General features: G+C 61.7%; 1 protein-coding gene across 1 annotated transcript in view; it reads left to right on the top strand.

The window, feature by feature from the left end:
• DNMT3A (DNA methyltransferase 3 alpha) overlaps window positions 1-25,747 on the top strand; it is a 125,722-nt gene that overhangs the window by 78,479 nt on the left and 21,496 nt on the right. The window contains exons 5-17 of the mRNA XM_065400610.1: window positions 3,334-3,546; window positions 5,480-5,638; window positions 5,746-5,853; window positions 6,391-6,547; window positions 7,311-7,460; window positions 8,746-8,790; window positions 10,581-10,660; window positions 18,211-18,323; window positions 18,766-18,949; window positions 19,581-19,665; window positions 20,822-20,967; window positions 22,389-22,479; window positions 22,583-22,731. Of these exons, the coding sequence (XP_065256682.1) occupies window positions 3,334-3,546; window positions 5,480-5,638; window positions 5,746-5,853; window positions 6,391-6,547; window positions 7,311-7,460; window positions 8,746-8,790; window positions 10,581-10,660; window positions 18,211-18,323; window positions 18,766-18,949; window positions 19,581-19,665; window positions 20,822-20,967; window positions 22,389-22,479; window positions 22,583-22,731 (1,680 nt within the window). The remainder of the gene's footprint in view (window positions 1-3,333; window positions 3,547-5,479; window positions 5,639-5,745; window positions 5,854-6,390; window positions 6,548-7,310; window positions 7,461-8,745; window positions 8,791-10,580; window positions 10,661-18,210; window positions 18,324-18,765; window positions 18,950-19,580; window positions 19,666-20,821; window positions 20,968-22,388; window positions 22,480-22,582; window positions 22,732-25,747) is intronic.

Here is a 25,747-nt window from a genome sequence, read left to right as displayed (position 1 = left end):
TCAAAGAATTAATTTAAGTGTAAGAGAGAAGTAAAAATGATGAAATGCAGAGACCAGAATAGCACACTTGAAAGAATAAAATCACAGAGAATATATGTACATTGCAGGAAGTACCAAGAAGTAACAACTTGGGGGGAGGGGGGGCTGCCGGGGAAGTCTCTGAGAGACCGGGCGCTGTCTCTTTAAGGCACTCACTCACCCGAAGGCTTGTTCAGACCTCAGAGCTGCTCCGAGTCCTGAGCCCTGTGTGACGAAGTGGGGGGTTTCTTGTTTTCTGTGGAGTTTCAATGCTTTGCATGCGGAGGGGGTGAGACTCAGTTTCCCTGGGTGTTACTGGTTGACACCCTGTCCCTTCTACCTGCTCTGTGCAGCTGGGGTACAGGGGGCTGGGGAGGAAGACGGGGACATCCTGACATCAGCACCCTCCTTTCTCCCCCTGCCCCACTCTGCACAGCCAGCAGGAGGGTCCCAGGAGCAACATGGCTGCAAAGCAGTGGGGGAGGGGGGCACCTGACCACATGCTGCCGGCTGGATGTGCGTGGCTCTGCTAATCAACTGCACGGCACTGGAACCTCTCCCAGCCGTGCAGCTTACAGGGAACGCAGCCGCGGAGCCAGCTCCTTCACATCCCCCGCGCTGCCGGCCAGGGACAAAATTCACCGGAGTGGGGTGTCCCCTCTCAGCTCCGTTGGGGCCCCCTGCTGATAGGAGTGGGGCAGCACCAGTTCCTGGGGGTGGGATCCCAGCCACGCGCCTGCCATTGCTGGGCAGATCGCCCTCCCACCGTATCCACGCCAGGCTCCCCGGCTTTGTGCAGCCGCGTGGAACGGGGTCTGCACGGCCCGTAGGCCTGTGAGCCTGCAGGGGCCGCCCAGCTTTGCCGGCTCTGGGCCAGGCTCTCGGAATGGGCCAGCCCCTCGCTGTTCCACTGCCATCCTCCCTCTCAGGTACACACGGTCCCAGCAGCATCTACTACCTGAAGCTTTAGGTTTGGGGGAAGGCCCATAGTGCACCTGGACAGGATTCCTCCCTGACCCCTCCCCTCCCAGGCCATAAGCTTGAGGTTTGCTTAGCCAGCTCCCTGGCCCAGATAAGAACATAAGAACGGCCATCTTGGGTCAGACCAAAGGTCCAGCTAGCCCAGTATCCTGTCTACTGACAGTGGCCAGTGCCAGGTGCCCCAGAGGGAGTGACAGACCAGGGAATCAGCAAGTGATCCAGCCCCTGTCGCCCATTCCCAGCTCCTGGCAAACATTGCATGACTGTGAGCATTACTGGCCATGAGTCAGCCCAGCAGTAAAGAATCCCACGTCTGAGCTGTTGCGCCAGGGAGTCCACACGTGAGCCATGCTGCCCAGAGCCTTTGTCTCCAGCCTGGTCCGGGGCTGGGCAAGGTCCGAAGCAGCCGCTCACCGCGCTCCGGCTCTTCGAAGCGTCTAATTCCTCATCCCAAGTTCGATGACTGCAGCTGGCAGGGGGATGCTCTGCACCAGGCATGCTCTGGGCGACAGCTGGGCTGTGATTCGCAGAATGCCCTGCCCCACCCTGCTCTGGAGGGCCCCAGGGCCTGCCATCCACTTACAAATCCCCCGGATCACTGGACCTTTGAGCCCCGCATGTTCGTAGCTCTGCCTTTTCTAAGGCGCCGGGCGCGGAGAGCCCGCCCTGTAGGGCCTGGAGCTCACCTCCCAGCCCTGGGTGAAGGGACTCGCTGGCTTGGGGCGGGTGAGCTGCCAGAGCGTGGGAGTCACCGTTCCTAGAAGCCTGCATGTGCCTCCCTCGTTCTGTCTGAGCAGCGGCTGGTTAGCAAGGCAGGAAGTGCTGTGGGGATGGCGGTGTCTAGGGCTGGAGCATGAGAAGCCAGGGCTTGGTGGGCTCCCCGTTACTCTGCAGGGTTGTGGAGAACGCAGCCCCATTGTGCTCAGGTGTGCGGCTGGGGCGAGAGGGGCGGGGGGGGGTAGAAAGCAGAGGTGGCTGGGAGAGTTTGAGGCGGGCTTGTCCCAGGGTGGGGGGTAGGCCCTTGGTAAATGCTGATGCTGCTACTGTTCCGGATGACAGGGGTCTCTCCCTCTCCAATCCCTGATCCCAGGGCTGAGAGCTCTCCCGGCTATTCCCTGCGCACCTGATTGCAGGGTTGGTTTGTGGGGGGAGTGCAGCCCCCAGAGCTCCTCTCCATCCTCCCAGTGCTGCCCTCTCCCAGGCTGCGCCCCACACCACATGGGACGGGACAGGGGGAGTGGGGCAGTCACTGCTCAGGGCAGGGCTCTGCAGGGAGGGGGGGGTGCTGGGTACAGGCTTGTGCCCTAGCTGTTTTGCATAGTGGCTGATGAGAGCGGACCTAGGTCCTGGCAGGCCCGGGGTGCCCCTCAGTACCATTGGCACAGCATTCCTGGTCCCCGTCAGCAACGCCAGTGCAGCACCACCCTTCGCATGGTGTTTGGGGAAGGAGGCCGGTGATTCTGTGTCTCCAGGGGCCTGGCACTTCCTTTGGGGTGGGGAAAGCCGTCCCCGGGCTCCTCGGCCTGGCACTGCCCCTGCTGCCTGGGCCACCTGCTCCGGGGACCAGCATGGAGCAGTCTGGGGCAGGGGGTTCCTGACCCCGACAGGCGATGGTGGCTGTGCTCACGCAGTGCTGCTCTGAGGGGGGCCCTGGCCCTTTGGCTGGGCATCACCCGAGGAGCGCTGGCATCCCTCATTCCCCGCTGCCCTGGGGCCTGGCTCCCCTCCCAGGAGAAGGACTTTCGGGGCCCTGCCCTCTCTCTCACACCTGAGCCCTCTGTCCCCCTCCACTCCAGCCGTAGCAGGCTGGGGAGATTCCCTGCCGGGCAGCACGGGACACCGGGCAGCACGGGGCGTGGTGCTCTCCCCTACCCGCCTGGGCAGCGCTGCGGCCCTGGGTCTAGACCCTGCATCCCCTGGAGAGGGGCCCGGCCCCTCTGAGGGCAGAAAGGGGCACGTCCAGTCATACATTCCCCTCCTGGGGCCATCACAAGCTGCCTGACTGACCTGGCTGTCTCCTCCAAGAGGGGAGCCCCCCATTCCCTAGAGGGCTCCACACAGAGTGCCCCACCATGGGCACCCCCCAGGCCAAGCGTTGCAGCCTGAGCCCCACAGCGGGAGAGTCCAGGACGGAGCTTCATTGCTGCTGGGCACTGGGGGTCCCGGGCCCTGCCAGCCCCAACAGGGCCCACCTGATTGCTGGTTGAGCCAAGCAGTCCCTGAGGGGGATCTGGCACTTGGTGGCCCCTTCCCTGCCCGCTGCCGGCTTTTGGGGGGTCCCTCCTCCCCGGGACGCAGCAGGCAGCCCTGACTCCCCGTCTGCTCTCTCTGCAGGCTGAGAAGAAGGCCAAAGTCATTGCCGTCATGAACGTGGTGGAGGAGAGCCCACGGGCAGAGCCCCAGAAGGAGGAGGAGGCCAGCCCACCCGCTTCGCAGCAGCCCACAGACCCCGCCTCGCCCAACGTGGCCACCACGCCTGAGCCAGTGGTGGCCGACGCCGTGGACAAGAGCACGTCCAAGTCAGCTGATGACGAGCCGGAGTACGAGGTGAGCTCAGCCGCATGCAGCGGGGGCCAGGGGGCCTTCGGGCCAGCGTTGCTGGGGGCAGATGTGGGGCGCACCGTCTGTTGGGAACCCAGCCACACCAGAGCACCCATGCCACGCTCTGGGACCTTAGCCACCCCAGATCCCTGCCGCCACCCAGGCTTCTCCCCTGCACGCCTCCCCTCCTCCACCCTGCACCTCCCCACCCCCGTCCTTCACTGCACTCCTCCCTCCCCCTGCTCCTCCCCTCCCCCATCCTCCCCTCCCCCACCCTGCACATTTCCCCTCCCTGCCTCCCCACCCTGCCCCTCCCCCGTCCTTCCCTGCGCACCTCCCCTCCCTCACCCTGCACATTTCTCCTCCACACCTCCCCTCCCCCACCCTGTACCTCCCCTCCCCCGTCCTTCCCTGCACCCCTCCCTCCCCCTGCTCCTCCCCTCCCCCCTCCTTCCCTGCACACCTCCCCCACCCTTCTCTGCATGCCTCCCCTCCCCCGTCCTTCCCTGCACCCCTCCCTCCCCCTGCTCCTCCCCTCCCCCACCCTGCACATTTCCCCTCCACGCCTCCCCACCCTGCCCCTCCCCCGTCCTTCCCTGCGCACCTCCCCTCCCTCACCCTGCACATTTCTCCTCCACACCTCCCCTCCCCCACCCTGTACCTCCCCTCCCCCGTCCTTCCCTGCACCCCTCCCTCCCCCTGCTCCTCCTCTCCCTCACCCTGCACATTTCCCCTCCATGCCTCCCCTCCCCCACCCTGCACCTCCCCTCCCCCATCCTTCCCTGCTCCTCCCCTCCCCCATCCTTCTCTGCACACCACCATTCCCCCACCCTACACACCTCCACCCTGTGCCTCTTCCCCGTCCTCCCCTGCACACCTCCCCCTCCCATCCCCCATTCTTCTCTGCACACCTCCCCTCCCCATCCTTCTCTCCCCCATCCTTCCCTGCACATCACCTCTCCACCACACAGTGCCTCTCCCTGCACGCCTCCCCTCCCCCAGCCTTCTCTGCACACCTCCCCTCCCCCACCCTGTGCCTCTTCTCTGTCCTTCCCTCCATACCTCTTCCCCTCCACTATCTTGTGCCTCCCCTCCCACATCCTCTCCTGCACACCTCCCCTCCCCCAGCCTCTGCCTTCCCCCGTCCTCCCCTCCCGCCTCCCCCCCCCCGTCCTCCCCTGCACACCTCTCCCCTTCCACTATCTTGTGTCTCCCCTCCCCCATCCTCTCCTTCACACCTCCCCTCCCCCAGCCTCTGCCTTCCCCTGTCCTCCCCTCCCGCCTCCCCCCCCCGTCCTCCCCTGCACACCTCTCCCCTTCCACTATCTTGTGTCTCCCCTCCCCCATCCTCTCCTTCACACCTCCCCTCCCCCAGCCTCTGCCTTCCCCTGTCCTCCCCTCCCGCCTCCCCCCCATCCTCCCCTGCACACCTCCCCTCCCCCAGCCTCTGCCTCCCCCCCCGTCCTCCCCTGCATACCTCCCCTCCCGCCTCCCCCCCCATCCTCCCCTGCACACCTCCCCTCCCCCAGCCTCTGCCTCCCCCCCGTCCTCCCCTGCATACCTCCCCTCCCGCCTCCCCCCCCCCGTCCTCCCCTGCACACCTCTCCCCTTCCACTATCTTGTGCCTCCCCTCCCCGTCCTCTCTTCCCCCGCCTCTGCCTCTCCCCCGTCCTCCCTTATACACCTTCCTGCTGGCCACTCTGCATCCCCGCACTCCTCCCCTGACCTCGTCTGTCCCCAGCTCCCTCTACTGGCCTACACGTGTGTATCTCATCCCTGCCCATTCCTGTTCCCCCCACTTGCCTGACCCCCGCATCCCCACTGTTCCCCTTTCCCCGTGTCCAGCCCCCTGCTTTGCCCCTCCCCGGGCAGGCCCAGCTCTGTTCCTGACTGGGGGGGGCCCACTCTCTGACGCTCCGTCTGCTCCCCGGGCTGGCAGGATGGCCGAGGCTTCGGGATCGGCGAGCTGGTGTGGGGGAAGCTGCGTGGATTCTCCTGGTGGCCTGGCCGGATTGTGTCCTGGTGGATGACTGGGCGGAGCCGAGCAGCCGAGGGCACTCGCTGGGTCATGTGGTTCGGAGATGGCAAGTTTTCCGTGGTAAGTGGCAGCGCCAGGCGCCGTCCGGGCTGCGGGCTGGCAGTTCTCGGGCCTGCCCTGGCGGAGGGGTGCCCTCCTCTCACAGCCCCCATCTCTGCCTCCCACAGGTCTGTGTGGAGAAGCTCCTGCCACTCAGTTCCTTCTCCAACGCCTTCCACCAGGCCACGTACAACAAGCAGCCGATGTACCGCAAAGCCATCTACGAGGTCCTGCAGGTAAGAGCAGCCGGAGAGGGGGCCCCTTGCAGTCCCTGTGCCCATCCACCCATGAGCCTTGGCAGGAGTGTGACCACGGGCCGGTCCCGCAGGGTCTCTGGGCGCCCGAGGGGGGTGAACGCATTACGGAGGGCGAGGCGCTCAGACGCTTGGCGATGGGGGCCGGAGAGAGACTCCCTGGCAGGGAAGGGCTCCCTGGCCTCGGTCCCATCCATTCAGCTAGGCAGTGCTATGGGTCCTGGAGTTAGACCTGCAGTTATCTGCGTGGGCAGCTGCTTCCTCTGCCCCACGCCACCTCCTGCGCTGCTCATCGGGGCGCCTGCAGCCCGCTCAGGGCAGTGGCGATGGCTTGCTAAGGGGCACTGCCACGCTCAGCCCAGGCCTGAATGATGTGGGGTGTGTCGGGGGCCCTGCGCCTCCCGGAGCCAGCGGCACTGTCCTGGCTGCACTCACAGCAGGGCAGAGCCCTGCCATGGGGCAGGGGAGGCCCCTCTTGGGCTGTGGGCGACTGGCCTGACCCTGGGGCTCGCTGTGCAGGTGGCCAGCAGCAGAGCGGGGAAGATCTTCCCAGCGTGCCCCGAGAACGATGAGACAGACACTTCCAAAGCGGTGGAGATCCAGAACAAGCAGATGATCGAGTGGGCCCTGGGGGGCTTCCAGCCGTCTGGTCCCAAAGGCCTGGAGCCACCAGAAGGTAATGGGCTTGTGGGATGGGGCGGGCGCAGCTCCAGGCAGGGGGAGCCAGGCTGCGGAATGGGCACTGGGCTACGGGGAGGGGCAGTGGGACTCGCCTGCGTATCCGTGGCACCAGGCACATTAGCTCCCGGGCATGCCAATGAGACGCTGTATTTCCCAGCACCAGGGGCGCAGTGCCCTGTCCCCGGCTCAGTTATCGCCAAAAGCTCTGTCCTCACCGGGTCTGGCCAGTGCGGTCCCTCTCTGCAGCCTCAAAGGCCAGGTTCAGGGCAGCACAGAGGGGCTGGCCGGCCCTGCCAGCCTGCCCGTCTCCTTGAGCTCGACTCGTCAGCCCTGCCCTGCCCCGCCAGGAGCGGTCCTGGCCGCTGGGAGCGATTTTCCAGTCCCAGCTCCCCGCTGTCGGCACCTACCTGTGATCTGCCAGCCTCCCCTCCCACCCACAGCTCGTGGGATGGCTGCTGCCGTGGTAGCCGAGAAGCCCCAGGTGGGGATTAGGGCCCCACTGTGCAGTGGAATCAGCCAGCTCCTGCCCCAAGGAGCGCCCGGCCTTGGCAGGTGACCGCAGAGAGAGGCAGGCGGCGGGGAGGAGGGGTCAGGGAGCGGTGAAAGGCTCGGGGCCAGCTGCATATGCTGCCACGGATGTCGCTGGGAAATGCCTGGCAGCCGACTGCCTTGCCCAGCTCCCCTGTGCCCACTGTGAGGAGCTGGCCCGTGGCGCTCTCCTGCGCCCGCTCTAACCACATCCCTCTCTCTTGGCGCAGAGGAGCGGAATCCCTACAAAGAAGTTTACACGGAGATGTGGGTGGAGCCAGAAGCAGCCGCTTACCCCCCGCCTCCGCCAGCCAAAAAACCAAGGAAAAGCACAACGGAGAAGCCCAAGGTCAAGGAGATCATAGATGAGCGCACCCGAGGTAGCCGCCCGCCCGCTGAGGGAGGGCCTCTGGGGAGGGGTGGCTGGCTGGCTGGCCCCAGACAGGGCCACTCACCCCACTGGCACCAAGCTCCGCTGGCCAGCCGAGGGCCCAGCTTCCCAATAGCCGCCACTGCAGCTACAGAACAGCATTTCCCATGGTGCCGCTGGCATCGTGAGAGCAGAGCCCGCCCCTTTGCGGAGACACCCCACTGGCCCAGGGAGGCTGTAGGGCTCTGTCTGCTGGCCTTGGGGAGCACTAGTATCCCCCGCAGACCAGCCTGAGAACTAGAGCTGCCCAAGCCTACCTCCCAAATTCCCCTCTTGCTCTGCGGAGAGCCCCCCGAGCCAGGCCGCTGTGGGCCCCACCCCTGCCCCTTCGGGGAGTTGGAATCTGGTCTTGAACCCCGAGCCCAGGGCAGCTCCAGCTTTTCCTGGACAGGGGCTGCCTCTGGACTTGGGTTAAACCCCACCCGAGACCTTCCCAGGGCTGGGAGCTCCTTTTCCATCATCCTCATTCTCACTGGCCGGGCAAGGGAGAGAAGTGGGGGCTCCCACCCCACTGCAGAGTAATGGACCCCCAAAATAGCTCCTCTCTCCCCTCAGCCACCCAGGGGAGAGGAGACAGAGAGAACCAGCCACTGTGTCTCCGTGCTCACACCCTGCCCTGCCGCTGGAGGGCAGCACTGGCTCTGTGTGTAGCGCTGGCGACTGGTGCCCCACGGCCCTGGGCACTAAACCTCCTACCCAGAGAGCAGGTGCAGCCTGGGCCTGGCCAGCGTCTCAGCCCTGATCGTTGGCCGAGTGCCATCTTCACACCCATTCCGCCCCTCGTGTCTCTGCGGAGACTGCCAGCAAGGGGCCTGGCTCCTCTACCGCTGGGAACTGCTCCGAGACCCCCCCGTCTCCCATGGGCCCCGGAGCAGATCCCTACGAGGGCCCGGATCCCACTTCTGCTCCTCCTGGCTCCTCCCTGGGCAGCAGGGTCCCTGTCCCCCTCGCACTGCCCCATCCCTGGGGAAACTGTCATTTTCTCTGCAGCCAGGACCCCGCGCCCACAGGGGCAGGACGAGAAGGGGCTGGAATTCCCCCCCTGCCCCATGGCAGGGTTGAGTGGCCGAGTCCTGGCTAGGGAACGACCCTTCTCTCGGGCCCTGTAGAAACTCCCGCTCTTTCCTTACGAGCTGCCCCCGGGCCGGCGCAGAGCATCCTGGGCCGTTGTGTGTAACCCAGCCGCCCTCCAGGCCCCCCTGTGACCTGCCTGACTTCTTCTTTCGCTTCCCCAGAGCGGCTTGTTTATGAGGTTCGCCAGAAATGCAGGAACATCGAAGGTGAGTGTGTGACATCCCTAGAGCGGGGACGTCGGTCAGCCTCAGCCTCCCCCTTGCCCACACGCTGTCCTGCGCGTAGAGAGGGACTGTGGGGGCGGAGAGGCAGGAAGGGAGCCAGTTGGCAGAGACACCTCCTGCTTTGTACCTGACTGGCATGCAGCGGTGCAGGCTGTGGCCATCCTGGCGGACGGAAGGGCTGTCCTGGGGACACAGCATGGGGCACTACCAGGAGTGGTCGCGTGTGTTGCATTCCCACCCCGCTGGGAGCATCAGGGGAGCAATGCTGAGGCAGGCGGCACAGAGATGTGGTTAGAGACGGGAGACTGGACTAGAAGGCGGTTGGCTCCGTGCTACTCAGTGTCGTCAGCACTGGTCTGAACGAAAGTCTCAGGTCCTTGCTGGTGAAGTTAGGGGATGACGCAGCCATTGGCAGGGGGTAACTAGCAAGCGGGATTGCTGGGTAACACAGCGTGTGCAATACAGGCAATGCCAGGTTCCCCGGGTAGGAGCCAGGGGCGCAGGCCATGTGCACAGAGTGGGGGGCCGTCAGTGCCTGGAAATGATATGGAGTCACAGTGCACAAGCAACTGAATATGAGCGCCCGGTGTGATGCGTTAGCAAGCCTTGGCTGTGTAACCAGGGGAGTAGCGAGGAGGAGCCCAGAGATCTTCCCTCTCTACACAACGTTGGGGAGACGCTGCTGGAATTCAGTGTCCCGTTCTGGGGGTCACATTTTTAAAAGGGTGCAGAAAAGAGCCACCCAAAGCAGGCGGCCAGGGCTGGAGTAAACACCTTCCAGCCAGAGACTTGGAGCGCTGTCTGTTTAGCTGACCAGGGAGAAGATGGAGAGGTGACTTGGTTACACTGTGTAAGTGCTGTCCCATGTCCTAGAGGGCTTTCCTCTAGCGGAGACAGGCAGCTGAGAGCCAGAGGCTGGGAGCTGGAGCCAGACCATTCAAACGAGAAATCTGTAACAATGCGTGGGATTAACCCGGGGCGGACACGACACTCCCAAGGGCAGTGGCGGATTCTCCACCACTTGGCATCTCTAAATGCAGACTGGCTGCCTTGCTGGCTGATGCATTAGCCAAACACACATTACAGGGGTAACTGGCTGGCGTACAGTGGCCTTGGGTACGCACACATCAGGCGGGGTGATCAAATGGTCCTTTCTGGCCTTGCACTCTGCGACTCTTGTTTAGTTGACCCGAAAGAAGGGTATGAGACTTGCTCCTGGCTCTGCATGGGGCCGACGGCTCGTTCATCTCGCAAAGGCAGAACAAGACCCAGTGGCTGGAAACTGAAGTTAGACAAATCCAGGCTAGGACTACGGAGCAGAGTTTTAACAGGGAGAGGAGGGTAATGAACCACTGGAGCAAGCCACCAGCGGCTGTGGGGAATTCGCCGTCGCTTGAACGCCTTAGCTTAGGCCTGGGGGTCTGTGGGACGGATGCGCTCTAACTCTGCCGGAGCTTGTGGGCTGGAGGCAGGAATCGCTGGCTGGAGTCTCTGCCCGGTATGATGCAGGACATCGAATGACCCTTCCTAGCCTTAACGTGTGTGGCCTTCCGGACTCCCCTTGTGGCTAGTGGGTGTGGAGTCTGCCGGGGCTCCCACTGACTCAGTTGGGAAGCCATGCTGGCAGTGCAGCATGGGGATGGTTCCTGGGAGCTGGGGGTGCTCGGGACCAGGTAGTTGGGGCACAGAGTGAGGGAGAGGGGGTGGAGGTGAGTCTGAGAAGCCCCCATTGTATGTAATACACTTGCCTTTTCTACTCTCCCCATCCCCAGATATCTGCATTTCTTGTGGAAGCCTCAACGTTACCCTGGAACACCCTCTATTTATCGGAGGAATGTGCCAAAACTGCAAGGTATGGAGTGGGGGGAGCCTTCTTGTCTCTGTAGGCTGGCCTGGCCCCCAGCCTCCCTGGACGTTCCAGGCCAGACACGAGCAAAGCCGCATGGGTACTTTGATCGTCCAGTTCTGCACTGCAGAGGGGCGAGACCCGAGCTTCAGGCCTCAGCTGCAGCGAGGCCAGTGCCACCTGGGCCTCCCAGGGGCCTCTCTCCCCCCGTGTGGGCACCTTCTTCGAGTGATGGTCCCTACTGCATTCCGCTGAGGGGTCGCGCGTGTGCTGTGTGCAAGTAGAAGTGTCCGTGGGTCAGCGCCTGCGCCCTGGCTTCACCTCATGGTTCATCCGAGGTGATAAAGCGTGGGGCGGACCAACTGCGTCTCCAGTTCCTTCTCACCGCTGCATGGTCCGGGCCAGAGCTGCTAGTGTCCTCTCGTCTCTGACCTACTGGAAAATAACCGTTTAGAATTGTAGAGCGTTTGCTTCCAGTTTTTGCTGTTTTTAACATAGTGTCGTTTTTAGGAATAATTTTAGTAGGACTGAGGCCTTTGTGGAATCTGTTTACCGGTTCCCCCTCCCCAACACCCACAGGCAGAAAGTGGATTGTAACAAAGATGCCAGGATTCAAGATCTGCACCTCCTGCCCGTGTTCCTTCTCGGTCAGCGACAAACAGCAGTGATGCCACTGCTGCTTGGGAAAGGCCCACATTGCATCCAGGTGCCATATCTGCCAGTCCTTCCCACGCCGTACCCGAGAAGGCCAGGCTCTCCGCCTCAAGAAGGTCGCCATGAGTCCTTAATTTGAACCAAGCCGGGGAACTGCCCCGTACATTGGCCTGAGAAACCCAGGAGTGCGCCGCCAGCTATGGAGACACAGTCCTGCTCCACCGGCACCACTGCTACGGACCATGTGCCAGGGCCTAGTTGGGAGGCAGGGAACCTGGTCCTGCTTTGAGCAGGATGATGCGCCTTCCACAAGTACCAGCCATGGAGAAGCGGGGCGTTCCAAGGTGCACAAGCATGCCAAAAAATCATGCAGACCAGCAGATCCGCCGGCACCGAGCACCCAGTCATGTACGCTCTCAATGTCAGCCTCCCTTAAGACAAGGGCTCCATCGACTCCGGGACAGTCCTCCACTGCAGTGCCAGTTCTGGCTGCGGAACAAGTACCGTTAACACCGGGGGGATTGGAGGAAGCACCGGAACCACATGAACTGTTTGCCTTCGGAGAACTGAGATCTCCATGCCTTCCTCTACCCTCCGCACCTAGGGAGGTCCGATCTCCTATCCAGGACTTACCGCAGTCAAGTCATGCTGCGACTGTACGGTTTTCACACTTCCACCGGCTCCAACGGTACCACCATTGGAACCGAGATCTGAGTTCTCATCATGGGAGGATTCCGACAGAGCACAAGGGCTTCAACCCTATCCCTGCTCAGGGAGCCCTTGGGCAGGTACTCTGAAGCGGTTGTGGGGGACGAACTGCTCAGTCCGGTTCCGCCAGTACTGCCAGAGCAAGAACATTTCCCATCGTCCTCTCCAGCCGCTGCAGTAACCTCACTCCACCTCACCTCCAGATGACTTTTGGCAGTTCCCAGAACTCCCGTGAAGAGTGGCAGACAGCCTTCATGTTCCACTGGAGGGAGTACGAGACAAGCAGCACCAGGTCCTGGACACCCTTCATTCTTCGGTGCCGAGCAGGGTTGCTCTGCCGATCAATGATGCCATTCTCCAACCAGCTCAAAACTGTTTGGCCTACCCTGACCACTTGCACACCTACCTCACAGGGGGCAGGGAAGAGATGCTACGTACCGGCCAAGGGGTCGGAGTTCCTTTTCTCACACCCCCACCCAGTTCCCTCATGGTGCAAGCAGCAACGGAACAGTCCAGACAGCAACACCCACGCTCCACCCCGTCGGATAAGGAGGGCAAATGCTTAGACCTTCTGGGGTTCCAGGTCTTCTCTTGAGCTAGCCTCTAATTTCAAACTACCCAGGCCTTGCTGGCCAAATCTGACTTCCTCAACTACGGAAAGTTGGAGGACTTGCCTGAAAGGCGCCTCAGCAAGGTCGAGTATGATTCCCGTCTATCCTGGAGGAGGACAAACGGCGCTACAGTCAGCTCAAGACCCTGTGGATCCTCTTCACACTCCATGGCCACGGGCATTGTCATGCGGAGGGAATCGTGGCTCTGCACATCCGGTTTCCCCAGGGAGATGCAAACTACCATCGAGGAGCTCCCGTTCGATGAGTCGCACTGGTTGAATCTGAAGACTGACAATTCCCTCCACTCCCTCGAGGATTCCAGAGTCACACTTCGATCGCTGGGTATCTGGTAACTTCTACCCCCCACCACCTACTCAGAACTCCTCAGTTCTTCCACCAGAGACCATACAAACCTCCTTGGAAGTGCCAGAAAACCCAATGATCCCGCCCTCCAGGCCCCCTTCCCAGACTTCAGCATCTCACATTCAAACCTCTCAGAAATAATATTTCTGAGTGTCAACCACCGTGCAACCAACCCATCCCCTTCGGGTGAATCTAGCACTCTTCTTACCAGCTTTTAGTGCAATAACAACAGACAAGTGGGTCCTGGATGCCAACGGCCATGGCTATACAATCGAATTCAGCACGCTACCTCATCCACATCCCCCACCCCAATCCCTCCTCAGGGACCACTCTCACGACAGCATCCTTGCCTTAGAAGTGACCCCTTACTGCAAAGGGGAGTGAGAGAGCACATTCCCCCAAGCTATCGAGGCACGGGGTTCTATTGCACTTACTTCCTGGTGTCAAGAAGAATGGCAGCTGGAGACCAATCCTGGATCTCCGTTGCCTCAACCGCTTCACCCGCCAGCCCGTTTCGTATGGTCGCTTTAGCGGCCATCATGCTGTCGCTAGAAAAAGGCATGTGCTTTATGGCTCTTGATATGCAGGACACCTATTGTCACATAGACATTCATCCAACCCACAGAAAATTCCTGAGGTTCATGGTAGGCCCTCAGCATTTTCAGTACAGGGTTCTGCCATTTGGACTCACCACTGCTCCCCAGGTCTTCACCAAAGTTTTCTCTATCGTAGCGGCCCACCTCTGGGGTCCTGATATTCCCCATCTCGACTAGCAGCGCAATCCAGAGACGAGGCTCGAATCTCAACCTCCATGTTGCTCAGACTCCTTTCCTCCCTGGGAGTCAATGTCAACATCGAAAAATCAATTTTGATTCCCACACAGCCCCAAGACTTCATAGGGGCCTCCATCAACTCGGTCACAGCCAGAGCTTACCTAGCAAGGGACAGGTTCCAGCCTCTGCAGGAACTCATTGACTGGATAGTCAACAGTCCATCTGTCCCGGTCAGGACTTGCTTATCCCTCCTTGGCCACATGGCATCCTGTACATATATCACGGCCTTCGCTCACCTCCACCTTCACTGTCTGCAGATGTCGCTCCAGAGGGTTTACTCACTGTGATGGGGTGTACCTACTGCATCCTGGCCCAGAAAGGGTTAACTGCGCACTGCCCCTCCACCCCTGCTGGGCATGCTCAGCCTGTAGGCAAGCTATACAAGAAGCAGCTCTGCTCAGTCGAGGCAGGCTACTGAACGGGAAGCGTGCAGATTGCAGGCTCTCTCCTGGGAGCTGCTACCGGCCCCAACCACAGAGCCAAGGCGCGCCGAGCCCCAGACGGATTCCAGGCTGCTTGTGGAATCCAGAGAAGGGAGCCATCAGGAGCTGCACCGGCCGAGGACCCCAGAGACCCAGGGGACCCATGGACCACCGCTGAAGAAGACAGGGTATGAAGCAGCCCAGGGGATTTAGTCATTGCTCCGGTTGGAGAACCAGACAACAGGTCAGTGTGTTTCGGGTGGATCCCCGCTGACTCCGTGGTGAGCACCTTCGCCACTGCCAGGCGCGTGCCTGGGGTGGCAAGCCGCGGGGGGGCAGCCTGCCGGTCGCTGTGAGGGCGGTAGTCAGGCTGCCTTCGGCAGCATGCCTGCAGGAGGTCTGCCGGTCCGGCGGCAATTCGGCAGCGGGGACGCCGAAGGCGCGGCACTGGCGGACCTCCCGCAGGCATGCCGCCGAATCCGCGTGACCCACAGGCGCGCCGCCGAAAGCCGCCTGCCTGCCGTGCTTGGGGCGGCAAAAAGCATAGAGCCGCCCCTGCTGGGCTGGGACTCAGAGGAGTAGGGAGGGCCCAGGTCGCTCTTCCCCAGGCGCCGCACACCCCTAGGTGGCGCTCCACTTCCCCAATGGGCCAAAAGGCCACACAGCTCCTCAGAGGTGGGCAGCTTTATTGACTCCAGCCAGTAGGCCACACAGCCCTGTAAGGAAGGGTCGCTCTATTGACGCTGGCCACTGAGCCATGCAGCCCCATGAGGAGGGGCGACTCCAGCCACTAGGCCGTACTACAACATTTTATGATCAGGGTCACCAGCATAGGACCTATCTGGCTGCGGCACTGCCTTTCCCTTTCTTCTGACTATATGTGACCTGACACCCCGTGACGGGTTGTACCTACCTCACGACACTCTCACACACTACGTGCCACAGGCTTTATGCTGTCAGTCCCCCCCGAGGTGTTCTCTTCCCTCCAGTGGTGAATGGACCCGCGGCAGGTCTGTACAGGGATCCCCATCCTCCCTGGACAGGACACATCCCTCACAGGGTGGGGAGCGCACATGGCCCATCACACGACGCAAGGGACATGGACCCCTCAGGAATTCAGGATGCACCTCAACCTTCTGGAACTCCGGGCGGTATGGCGAGCGTCTCAAGCATTTCTCCCATCCATTCGCTCGCATCATGTTCTCATCATGTCGGACACCACCACCACCATCTATTACATCACAGACCAGGGGGCAGGAGGTCTGTGTGCGGAAGCGGTCAGTCTGTGGGATTGGTGCATTGCCCACAAGAACCTGTTGTTGGCAGCCTATCTTCTGGGGATTCAGAACGTGATTGCAGACTCTCAGCCAAAGATTCATCTCCAATCATGAGTGGGAGCTGCACAACTCTGTAATAAACAACATCTTCAGCCAGTGGGGGACTCCCACCAGAGACCTCTTTGCCTTCCAAAGCAACAACAACATGCAGCACGTACTGCTCAAGGTGATGCCTCGTCCTCCACTGGTCAGACCAGATCAACTACTCCTCTCCCTCTTCCACTTCTCCCACCAGTCCTCCACAAGATCAGGCGGGAGAGGGCCCCATTCTGGCCACCCCAGTTTTGGTTTCCCAACCTTCTCCTTCTGTCGGCCCGTCCCTCACTTCCCCTACCCACAACACAACAGCAGGATCAGACATCCCGGTCCACAGACACTTCACCTCAGAGCTGGTATTTGGATGGGCATCTTCTCTAGAACGGGAGTGTTTGTCGGTGGGGCATGATAGCCTTTCGAGCAGCAGGAAGGAGTCCACCAGGCGTTCCTGTTGGGCCAAGGGGAATCGCTTGGCCTTTTGGTCCCAGCAAAAGGGCTTTCCCCTGAGGAAGTGGGCATTTCTCTTCTTTTGGACAACCTCCTGTCCTTGAAGACGTCAGGGCTCACCCTCAGTTCTCTCGAGGTTCATGTAGTGATGATCAGCGCCTTCCACCGCCCCATGGAAGCACACTCCGTATGTACACATCCCTTGACTACCAGGTTTTGGAAAGGTCTCTTCAGGACTTTCCCACCCATACAGCCTATCACCCCCCAGGTGGGACCTCAACCTCGTTCTAGCGGCGTTAATGAAACCGCCCTTCAAGCCTCTGGCTTCATGCTCTATGTCCCTCCTTTCCATGAAAGTCACCTTCCTAGTGGCTGTCACTTCGGCGAGAAGGGTAGGCGAACTGAGGGCCATGATGGAGGACCCCCTCTTTCACCACGTTCCCTAAGGACAAAGTCTTCCTACGCCTGCACCCCAAGTTTCTACCAAAGGTCATAGCTCAGTTTCATCTCAACCATTCCGTACACTCACCTGCTTTCTTCCCAAAGCCTCACGCCTTGGCAGAGGAGCAGCACCTTCACTCCCTCAACGTCCGCAGGGCTCTGACCTTCTACCTGCCGAGGACGAGACCTATCGGGAGGTCCCCTAGACCAGCGTTTCTCAAACTGGGATCCAGGGAGTCCGCAGGCCCCGCTGATCAACTCCTCAACCTCCCTCCCAGCACATCGGGGGCCCGGGGCTAAGGCAGGCTCCCTACCTGCCCGGAAGCGGCCGCCAGCTCCTTGCGGCCCCTAGGCTCATGGGCGGCCAGGGAGGCTCCGCGCGCTGCCCCCGCCCGAGTACCGGCTCCGCAGCTCCCATAAGCCAGGAACCATGACCAATGGGAGCTGTGGGGGCGGCGGGTGTGGGCACGAGGGCAGCGCGCAGAGCCTCCCTAGCTGCCCATGCATCTAGGGGTTGCGGGGACCTGGCGTCTGCTTCCTGGGAGCTGTGGTAAGTGCTGCCAGGCCCCCGCACCCCAAACCCTCTCCCACAGCCCAACCCCCTTCCCCAGCCCAGAATCCCCTCCCGCACCCAAACTCCTTCTCAAAGCCCGCACTCCACACCCCCCACACCCCACTGCCTGCCCCAGCCCGGAGTCCCTTCCCGCACCCAAACTCCTTCCCAGAGCCCGCACTCCACACCCCCCACACCCCACTGCCTGCCCCAGCCCTGAGCCCCCTCCTGCACCCCAACCCCCTTCCCCAGCCTGGAGTCCCTTCCCGCACCCAAACTCCTTCCCAGAGCCCGCACTCCACACCCCAGCCCCAGCCCTGAGCCCCCTCCTGCACCCCAACCCCCTTCCCCAGCCCGGAGTCCCCTCCCGCACCCAAACTCCTTCTCAAAGCCCGCACTCCACACACCCCCACCCCCTGCCCCAGCCCTGAGTCCCCTTCCCCAGCCCGGAGTCCCTTCCCGCACCCAAACTCCTTCCCAGAGCCCGCACTCCACACCCCAGCCCCAGCCCTGAGCCCCCTCCTGCACCCCAACCCCCTTCCCCAGCCTGGAGTCCCTTCCCGCACCCAAACTCCTTCCCAGAGCCCGCACTCCACACCCCCCACATCCCACTCCAGACATGCGCGGAGTTCGCTGCACCTTGGTGCGGGACTCTGCACGGCTGTCCTCCGCTCCTCCCTCCCCTCGGGATTCCACCTCCCGCCCTCCCGCCATGAGGTGACGCAAGGGCGCGTGCGCAGCCCAACAGACACTCCTGCTTTCAAATGCTGCGGCTCCGGGCGCATGACGCGTGCGTAACCCCTCAGTGAAATGCAGGTAGGGACCACCCATCTCGAAGAACCTCCAGTTACAGGTGAGTAGCCTCCTCTTCTCCTGGGCTTCCATCCCTTTGCTGCCTTGAAGCATTTCCTGGTCCTTGTATCCCTCTGCTCGAAGCATTTCCCCTCGAGGCAGGCTCCCTGCAGCAGGCCAGCCCGGGCAGCTGCCGGGGTTCTGCTCCCTAGCCCGGCAGGACAGCCCGAGGGTGGAGTACTCTGCGGCAGCGTCCCCGAGGCCAGGTGCCGTGCACTGCGCCTGGGCTGTGGGCCGTCCCCCTGGGTGGAGGGGTGCGGAGGGGACGCAGCGTTCACACCCTTCTCGCTGCCCCCCAGAACTGCTTCCTGGAGTGCGCGTACCAGTATGATGATGACGGATACCAGTCGTACTGTACGATCTGCTGCGGCGGCCGCGAGGTGCTCATGTGCGGAAACAACAACTGCTGCAGGTGGGTGTGGCACACTCAGCCGGGCTGGGAGCCCGGGGCGCTCGGCCAGCTGCACCGGCTCTGCGCTTCCATCTGGGCTTGGGCCGGAACATGAGCCAGCCACTGCCCTGCAGCCGGTTCTCCCTCCCTCTCTGCAGCCAGGCCAGTCAGTGATGAGGGGACCGGAGAGGCCTTGGGGACACGTGGGATGGTGATGCCGGACCCCGTCCCAGCCCTCCGGCTGTGTGCCAGCTGGCCTGGGCCCTGAGCCCCAGTGGCCTCAGACTGGGACCTGTGGGTTACCTTCCCAGCTTAGCACGGTCCTGCCCCTGCAGTTAGGGGACCGCAAGGGAGGGGTCGCACTCAGCCCCCGCTGGTGACCTGTGGCCCGCCCCCCACCTCCCTAGAACAGAGGCAAGGGAGTAAATGGGCTGAAGTGTCTCCCCTTCCCCCTGGGTCTCAGGTGCTTCTGTGTGGAGTGCGTGGACCTGCTGGTGGGACCAGGTGCAGCCCAGGCAGCTATCAAAGAGGACCCCTGGAACTGCTACATGTGTGGCCACAAGGGCATCTACGGGCTGCTGAGGCGAAGAGATGACTGGCCCTCCCGCCTCCAGATGTTCTTCGCCAATAACCATGACCAAGAATTTGTGAGTATGTGGCAGCGTTGCCTGGTTCCCCCGGGGGCTCGGCAGAGCAGAGCCTCCCCCCAGCCCTGCACCCGAGGGGCCGGGGCTGAACACGTCCAGCAGGGCTGCCTGTGCTGTCGCTGGGCTGCCAGCATTTGTATGCTTGGGTCCCAGATCATCCCAGGAATGCAGGACTGATGGGGACCTCCTGGGTCCTCGGGTCCAGCCCTGCTATCGCAGGCAGCACCGTCACGTCGGTCACTTCCTGAGCTCTCCGGAGTCCCTCAGCAAGCATCTTTGCCCTCCCTCCTCTCCTGGTTAGAAACCTCCTCTCCAGCCAGAGCGACCCCACTTGTGCTGGCATTGTCCTTTAGCCTACCGAGCACTGCCCCCTCCCTGGGCTTTCCCCCGATGTGTGTGTCTAGACAGTGGTCAGTTCCCCGCTCAGCAAGCCCAGCCCCTGGCGTCTCCACTCCTAGGGGAGCGCATCGGGGAGGTCCCCGCGTCGCATGGAGCTCCAGCCGCGGTTAGCTCCCCCCGTAAGAGCTGGGATGGGACCCATCCGGGAGCCCAGTTCATGTCCAAGGAGACTGTCTAGGGGAGTATTTCTTGTGCCCCCGTCTCTCATGCTGTGCTGTGTGTGTGTTTTAAGGACCCACCAAAGGTTTATCCACCGGTCCCAGCTGAGAAAAGGAAGCCCATCCGAGTGCTCTCTCTCTTCGATGGAATTGCCACAGGTGGGCTAACAAGAGGTAGCTGAGCGGCATTAGAGCTCTGCTGTCCGTCTCCATGCTTACAGCGCCCCACTCCAGCCCCTCAGCGGCCGTGACCCACCAGCATGGCCCAGCTCACTTCACCGCATGCAGAGGGCACGGGGGAGCAGATACGCTCTGGTTTAGCATCAGGGCAGTGCATGACCCAGCTGGTAGGTTCTCAGTAGCAGAATGCAATCCTGGGTTCTAAACCTAGTGTGCAGGACTGGTGTTTGGCCGAGTGCGGGATAATGCTCCACCTGTCTCTCGCAGCTCTGCTGGGCCCGCAACCCCCGAGATCGTAGAACAGGGGTCAGCAACCTCTGGCACGCGGCTCGCCAGGGTAAGCACGCTGGCGGGCTGGGCCAGTTTGTTTACCTGCCACATCAGCAGGTTCAGCCGATCGCGGCTCCCACTGGCTGCGGTTCGCCATCCCAGGCCAATGGGGGCTGCGGGAATCCGCGCGGGCGAGGGATGTGCTGGCCACGGCCAGTGGGAGCCGCGACCGGCCGAACCTGCCGACGCGGCAGGTAAACAAACTGGCCCGGCCCGCCAGGGGGCTTACCCTGGCGAGCCGCGTGCCAGAGGTTGCCGACCCCTGTCGTAGAACATCTTGCATCGACTGTGGCCAACAGTTTCAAACTAAGTCCCTGATTTTGGGTGCTCCCAATTCAAGACACTTTTGGCCTGGTTATTTGGAGGGGCTGAGGACCCACGGCCACTGGGCCAGGCCCTCTGAAATCAGCTCCAAGGTGGCCCATTGTCCTGCCGGCCGTATTTCAAAGAGGGGTGAGCCCAGGTCACCAGCAGGGGGCTGTGTAATTAGATTTGGACTCTCCACACCCTTGGGAGTAAGGAGCAAACTCGGCGGGAGGGGGGCGTTCCCCTGAATCCGTGGCCTCTGTAGTTCCCCATAGGGATGCTACGAGTGTCCTGACTGCACCAGGTAGCTTCAATAAGCAGCTGCTTGCGTTCCTCTGTTTTGTGTCGGAGGGGCCAGTGGTCCTGAGTTGCTGCTTAGCGCTGAGGGGTCTCCTGCTGTCTGGTTTGGGATGATGTTCGCGATGGCGAGTGCTCCCTGGGGTGCTGTCCCCAGGGCCGTCCTGCGTTGCGGACCTGACCCTGCTCTGTATCCTGGCAGGTCTGCTGGTGCTGAAGGACCTGGGCATTCAGGTGGACCGCTACATCGCTTCTGAGGTTTGCGAAGATTCTATTACTGTGGGGATGGTGAGACACCAGGGCAAGATCATGTACGTCGGCGACGTCCGGAATGTCACCCAGAAACATGTACGTGAGGCTGCCATCCGCCTGCCCCGCTCACCTCCCTACCCTGGCAGGCGTCCCGACTCAGCGGCTGCGTCTCACGGGGGGGCAGCGGGCTGAACCCTTTCTAGGTTCACAGAGTTTAAGGTCAGAAGGGACATGTGGCGGTGTATGCACACCCCACACCCTTTGGGGTGGATTGTGGTCGTGGTGACACCGCAGTTACAGTCTGTCAGACTGTCCTGGGACTCAAGACAGTGCGGCTCAATGGCCAGAGTCAGTGTCTGTCCTTGAGCGCAGGGCTGCGTGGCCTAGTGGCCAGTCATTAGAGCGGCCCTCAGGTTCCAGGCATCACGGCCCTATCACCAAATCCGGGGGCTGCCACCAAAGTGGGGGTGGCGGCTGGGGTAGGGGGACCCGGGTCCACCCAACTCCACCAGGTCCCAGCCCAGGGCCCTAACAGTGGTGGAGTGGTCCGCCACTGGGTCAGCGGGAAATCCAGCCTCAACACTCTGACCTTACACGGGTGGGAGATACCACTCACTCCACCTCCCTGGGCCGCTTCCTGCCGAGCTTCCTGAAGCTGCAATCCGTATGCGTCGGGGTCTCTGGGCTCCTCGGCGCAGGGGACTCCGGCTCCCACCAGTCGGCTGGGGCTCGGGATCTCCAGCTCCCACAGGCAAGGGCTGGAACGGCTCCTGGGCTGGAGCCTCCACCAAGCGTCCTCCTTGGCGCCTGCGGGCAAGCTGGGCGCTCTCCTTTATACTAGCACAGCAATTGGAGCATGCCTAACAGGGTCTAAGGGGCGGGACTTCCTCCACCCCTAGTGTGTGATTAACCCTTTCTTGCCTAGTGGGGGGTATGCACACCCCATCACAGGACCATTCGATGATGTAGTCTGGCCTCCTGTGTGTCACCAGCCGTTCGGTTTCACCCAGTTACCCCTGTACTGAGCTAACGCATCTCCCAGAAAGGCAGCCAGGCTGTGTCTGAATTCACCAAGGGGTGGAGAATCCACCCCTTCCCTTGGGAGTTTCCCGCAGTGGTTAGTCACCTGCACGGTTAACAAAAGGTGAGCGGTTTCTCATTGACTGTGTCTGGCGTCAGCTTCCAGCCATTGGTTCTTGTTCTGCCTGTCTCCGCTAGAGGAAGGAGCCCTCTGGTACCTGGTATCATCTCCCTGGGACAGTCCTTAGACGCTGGGGCCAGGTTACCTCTCAGGCTCCCTTGGGCTCTAAATCGCGCACTAGGGGGCGTTTTCTCCAGCCCTGGAATCATTTTTGTGGTTCTTTTCTGCCCCCTCTGCAGTTTTTCAACATCTGTGTAAAATGTGGCCCCCAGAACTGGAGTCCATATTCCAGCCTAGGTTTCCCCACCGCCGCATACCAAGGGAGACTCGCCTCCTTTGCCCCCCATAACCTCTCGCTGGCGTCTCTGTGTTGCAGATACAGGAATGGGGCCCTTTTGACCTGGTGATTGGAGGGAGCCCGTGTAATGACCTCTCCATTGTCAACCCTGCCAGGAAGGGTCTTTACGGTAGGTGTCCGAGCCGGCCACGCCGGCTCTCCTGCAGTCCAGTCCAGGCTGAGGCGGGCTGTCAGCAGCTCACCCGTGTCTCTTCTCTCTTCCTGCTGCCCAGAGGGCACTGGACGGCTCTTCTTCGAGTTCTACCGCCTTCTCCACGAAGCCCGGCCCAAGGAGGGCGACGACCGGCCCTTCTTCTGGCTCTTTGAGAACGTGGTGGCCATGGGGGTGAGCGACAAGCGGGACATTTCACGCTTCTTAGAGGTGAGCACTACCGCGGAAACCTGCCGGCCCTCCCCTAGTCGCCAGCGAGTCCTGAGCTCCCAGCAGGGTCTGGCTTTGGGTCTGGGGGGGCTTCCATAGGCTGGTACCTGTCCGACGAGTCCTCAGCGCCCGTGTGTGTGACTGAACCCCAGCCATGTGCACATGTGCCCTGGAGTGGCTAGCTGGGTGGGGCCCGCTGAGACGTGACACCCGTCACCCAGAGGGGGGGCAAGAGCCACAATGGGCAGGGGAGGGGAGGAGTCACCTCTGTTTGGCTCTGGTGCGACCTCTGCTTGAATCCCACGTGCAGTTCTGGTGCCCACAGATCCCGGAGGATGTGGCTACATTGGCGAGGGGTCCGAGAAGAGCCACGAGACTGATGAACGGGTTAGAAAACCTGCCTCCTGGAGACATTGAACTCCTTGAGTCTGTGTCACCAGAGCAGGTTCAGGGGTGCCTGGGTCCCAGGCTGTAAGTACCTACGTGGGAACGGGCCCCTCAGGCTGGCAGGGGAAGGGCTAACACGAGCCAGGGGCTGGCAGCTGAAGCCAGACAGATCCAGACTGGCAGTACGGTTACGTTTTTGACAGTGCGGATAACTAAGCACTGGAACAATGTCCGTGCGGGATTCTCCAGCAGTGGCGATTGTCACTCCATCGGGATGTTTTTCTGAACTGCCGGCTGTAGTTCCGTAAGTGATTGTGTTGGGGAAGTGCTGTACCGCGGTGGCAGAGGAGCTGCTCCCAATGGTCCCATCTGGCCGGGGGACCTGTGAACACCTGGGCTTGCCTACACTTTGTAGTGGTTTGTCAAAACTTTCAGGAGTCCCTGGTGGGGCAAGGAGGGAGGGGGCAACCCTGCGTGGGCTGCTGGTGGAGAGGATCCCCACCTGTGCCCGTTGTGGGGGTTGGCTGGATAGAAAGGGGGCCCAGTTAGGGCCACCCCTGGCCCCAGAACTGCAGGGGAGCCACCCCCCTCCCACTCTAGGAGCCAGAGGATGCCGGAGGGAAGAGAAGCCGCCAAAGCAGGGACCTGTGGCCCTCTGGCCATTCGGAGAGCTTTCTGGGCTTCTCTGCCCTCCAACCCGCCTCCTTGCCTCAGCTTCACTCCATCCATACCTGTCCCCTTCCCTTCGCATCCAGCTAACCTCCCCACCGCGGCACCCCCAGACCGTCACTGGGCTCTGTCTGCCCTTCGGGGCAGGGACTGGCTGTGACTGGCGGGGCCTGGTCTGGGGTGACTCGGGGGGTGGGTACATGGAGCCAGCTGGCAGAGCACCCCCACGTGTCTCTGGCACTGGCTGGGTCAGCTCTCCCCCGGGGTTTGGTTTAGAGGAGAAGGGGGCGGGGGCAGCTGCAGGACGGGAATCTGAACCAGCTTTCCGTGCTGCGAGCGTTGGGGGGCTGACCCCGAGCAGTGGGGCTGGGGTTCCTGGCACTGCGTGCACCGGAGGGCTGGGGGTGACGGGCGTGGGGGTGTCCGAGCCCCAGCCGTGGGCAGTCAGTGCAGACCCTCTCTCCCTGCCCCAGAGCAGCCCGCCTTTCAGGGCTGCCGAACACAGTGTGTGCAATGACCCGGTCTAACCACCAGAGGGCACTGGGGTCCCAGCGCCCTGCTGGCCAGCCAGAGCTCGGGGGAGATGCTACACACACACACACACACACACACACACACACACACACACACACACACACACACACACACACACACACACACACACACACACACTGGCAGGCTTGCTCCTTTCTCCGTTTCGTCCCATGACCCCTAGTTCCACCCTTCCCCCTCGGCTTAACGCCCTGCCCTGCCCTGCCTTTAGTCAGCGGGTCCCTTCTGCCCCCGAGCCAAGGCGGACAGGTTTAGCCCTTGGCCCAGTTCCGGAGCTCTCTCCAGGTGGTCAGTGGCGGCTGGTAATGTGGTGCGCGGAACCGAAGACAGTGTCTGGAGCCCATGGAGGAGTGCTCGCCATGCCTCTGAGTGCTGCTGTCTGACGGCATAGCCAGCGCCTGCCTGATCCCTGTCTGCTGTCAGCCCTGAGAACGGGGAGCTCCTGGTGCACACACGCCCGCCCCCAGCAAAGCTCTCTTGGGATAGGTGCTCCTCAGACAGGCAGGGTTTAGACCCTGGCATGTTTAAAGAGCGGTTTGTGTCCTTGCAGCACAGCTGTGTGGCAGAGCTGTTGCACCACTGCAGTGCAGCATAGTTAGGGTCTTACAGTGCAGCGCAGAGGCATGTTACAGCACTGTCGTGGAACTGTGTTAGGGGCTGTGTTACCTGTGTTGGGGGTTGCGATGCAGTGTTACAGCACTGTCGTGGAACAGTGTTAGGGGCTGTGTTACCTGTGTTGGGGGTTGCGATGCAGTGTTACAGCACTGTCGTGGAACTCTGTTAGGGGCTGTGTTACCTGTGTTGGGGGTTGCGATGCAGTGTTACAGCACTGTCGTGGAACTGTGTTAGGGGCTGTGTTACCTGTGTTGGGGGTTGCGATGCAGTGTTACAGCACTGTCGTGGAACTGTGTTAGGGGCTGTGTTACCTGTGTTGGGGGTTGCGATGCAGTGTTACAGCACTGTCGTGGAACAGTGTTAGGGGCTGTGTTACCTGTGTTGGGGGTTGCGATGCAGTGTTACAGCACTGTCGTGGAACAGTGTTAGGGGCTGTGTTACCTGTGTTGGGGGTTGCGATGCAGTGTTACAGCACTGTCGTGGAACTGTGTTAGGGGCTGTGTTACCTGTGTTGGGGGTTGCGATGCAGTGTTACAGCACGGTCGTGGAACAGTGTTAGGGGCTGTGTTACCTGTGTTGGGGGTTGCGATGCAGTGTTACAGCACTGTCGTGGAACTGTGTTAGGGGCTGTGTTACCTGTGTTGGGGGTTGCGATGCAGTGTTACAGCACTGTCGTGGAACAGTGTTAGGGGCTGTGTTACCTGTGTTGGGGGTTGCGATGCAGTGTTACAGCACTGTCGTGGAACAGTGTTAGGGGCTCTGTTACCTGTGTTGGGGGTTGCGATGCAGTGTT

This window comes from Emys orbicularis, chromosome 3 (assembly GCF_028017835.1).
Source record: "Emys orbicularis isolate rEmyOrb1 chromosome 3, rEmyOrb1.hap1, whole genome shotgun sequence".
In the NCBI taxonomy this organism is placed as follows: domain Eukaryota; kingdom Metazoa; phylum Chordata; order Testudines; family Emydidae; genus Emys; species Emys orbicularis.
This window is presented reverse-complemented; position numbering and strand designations above follow the sequence as displayed.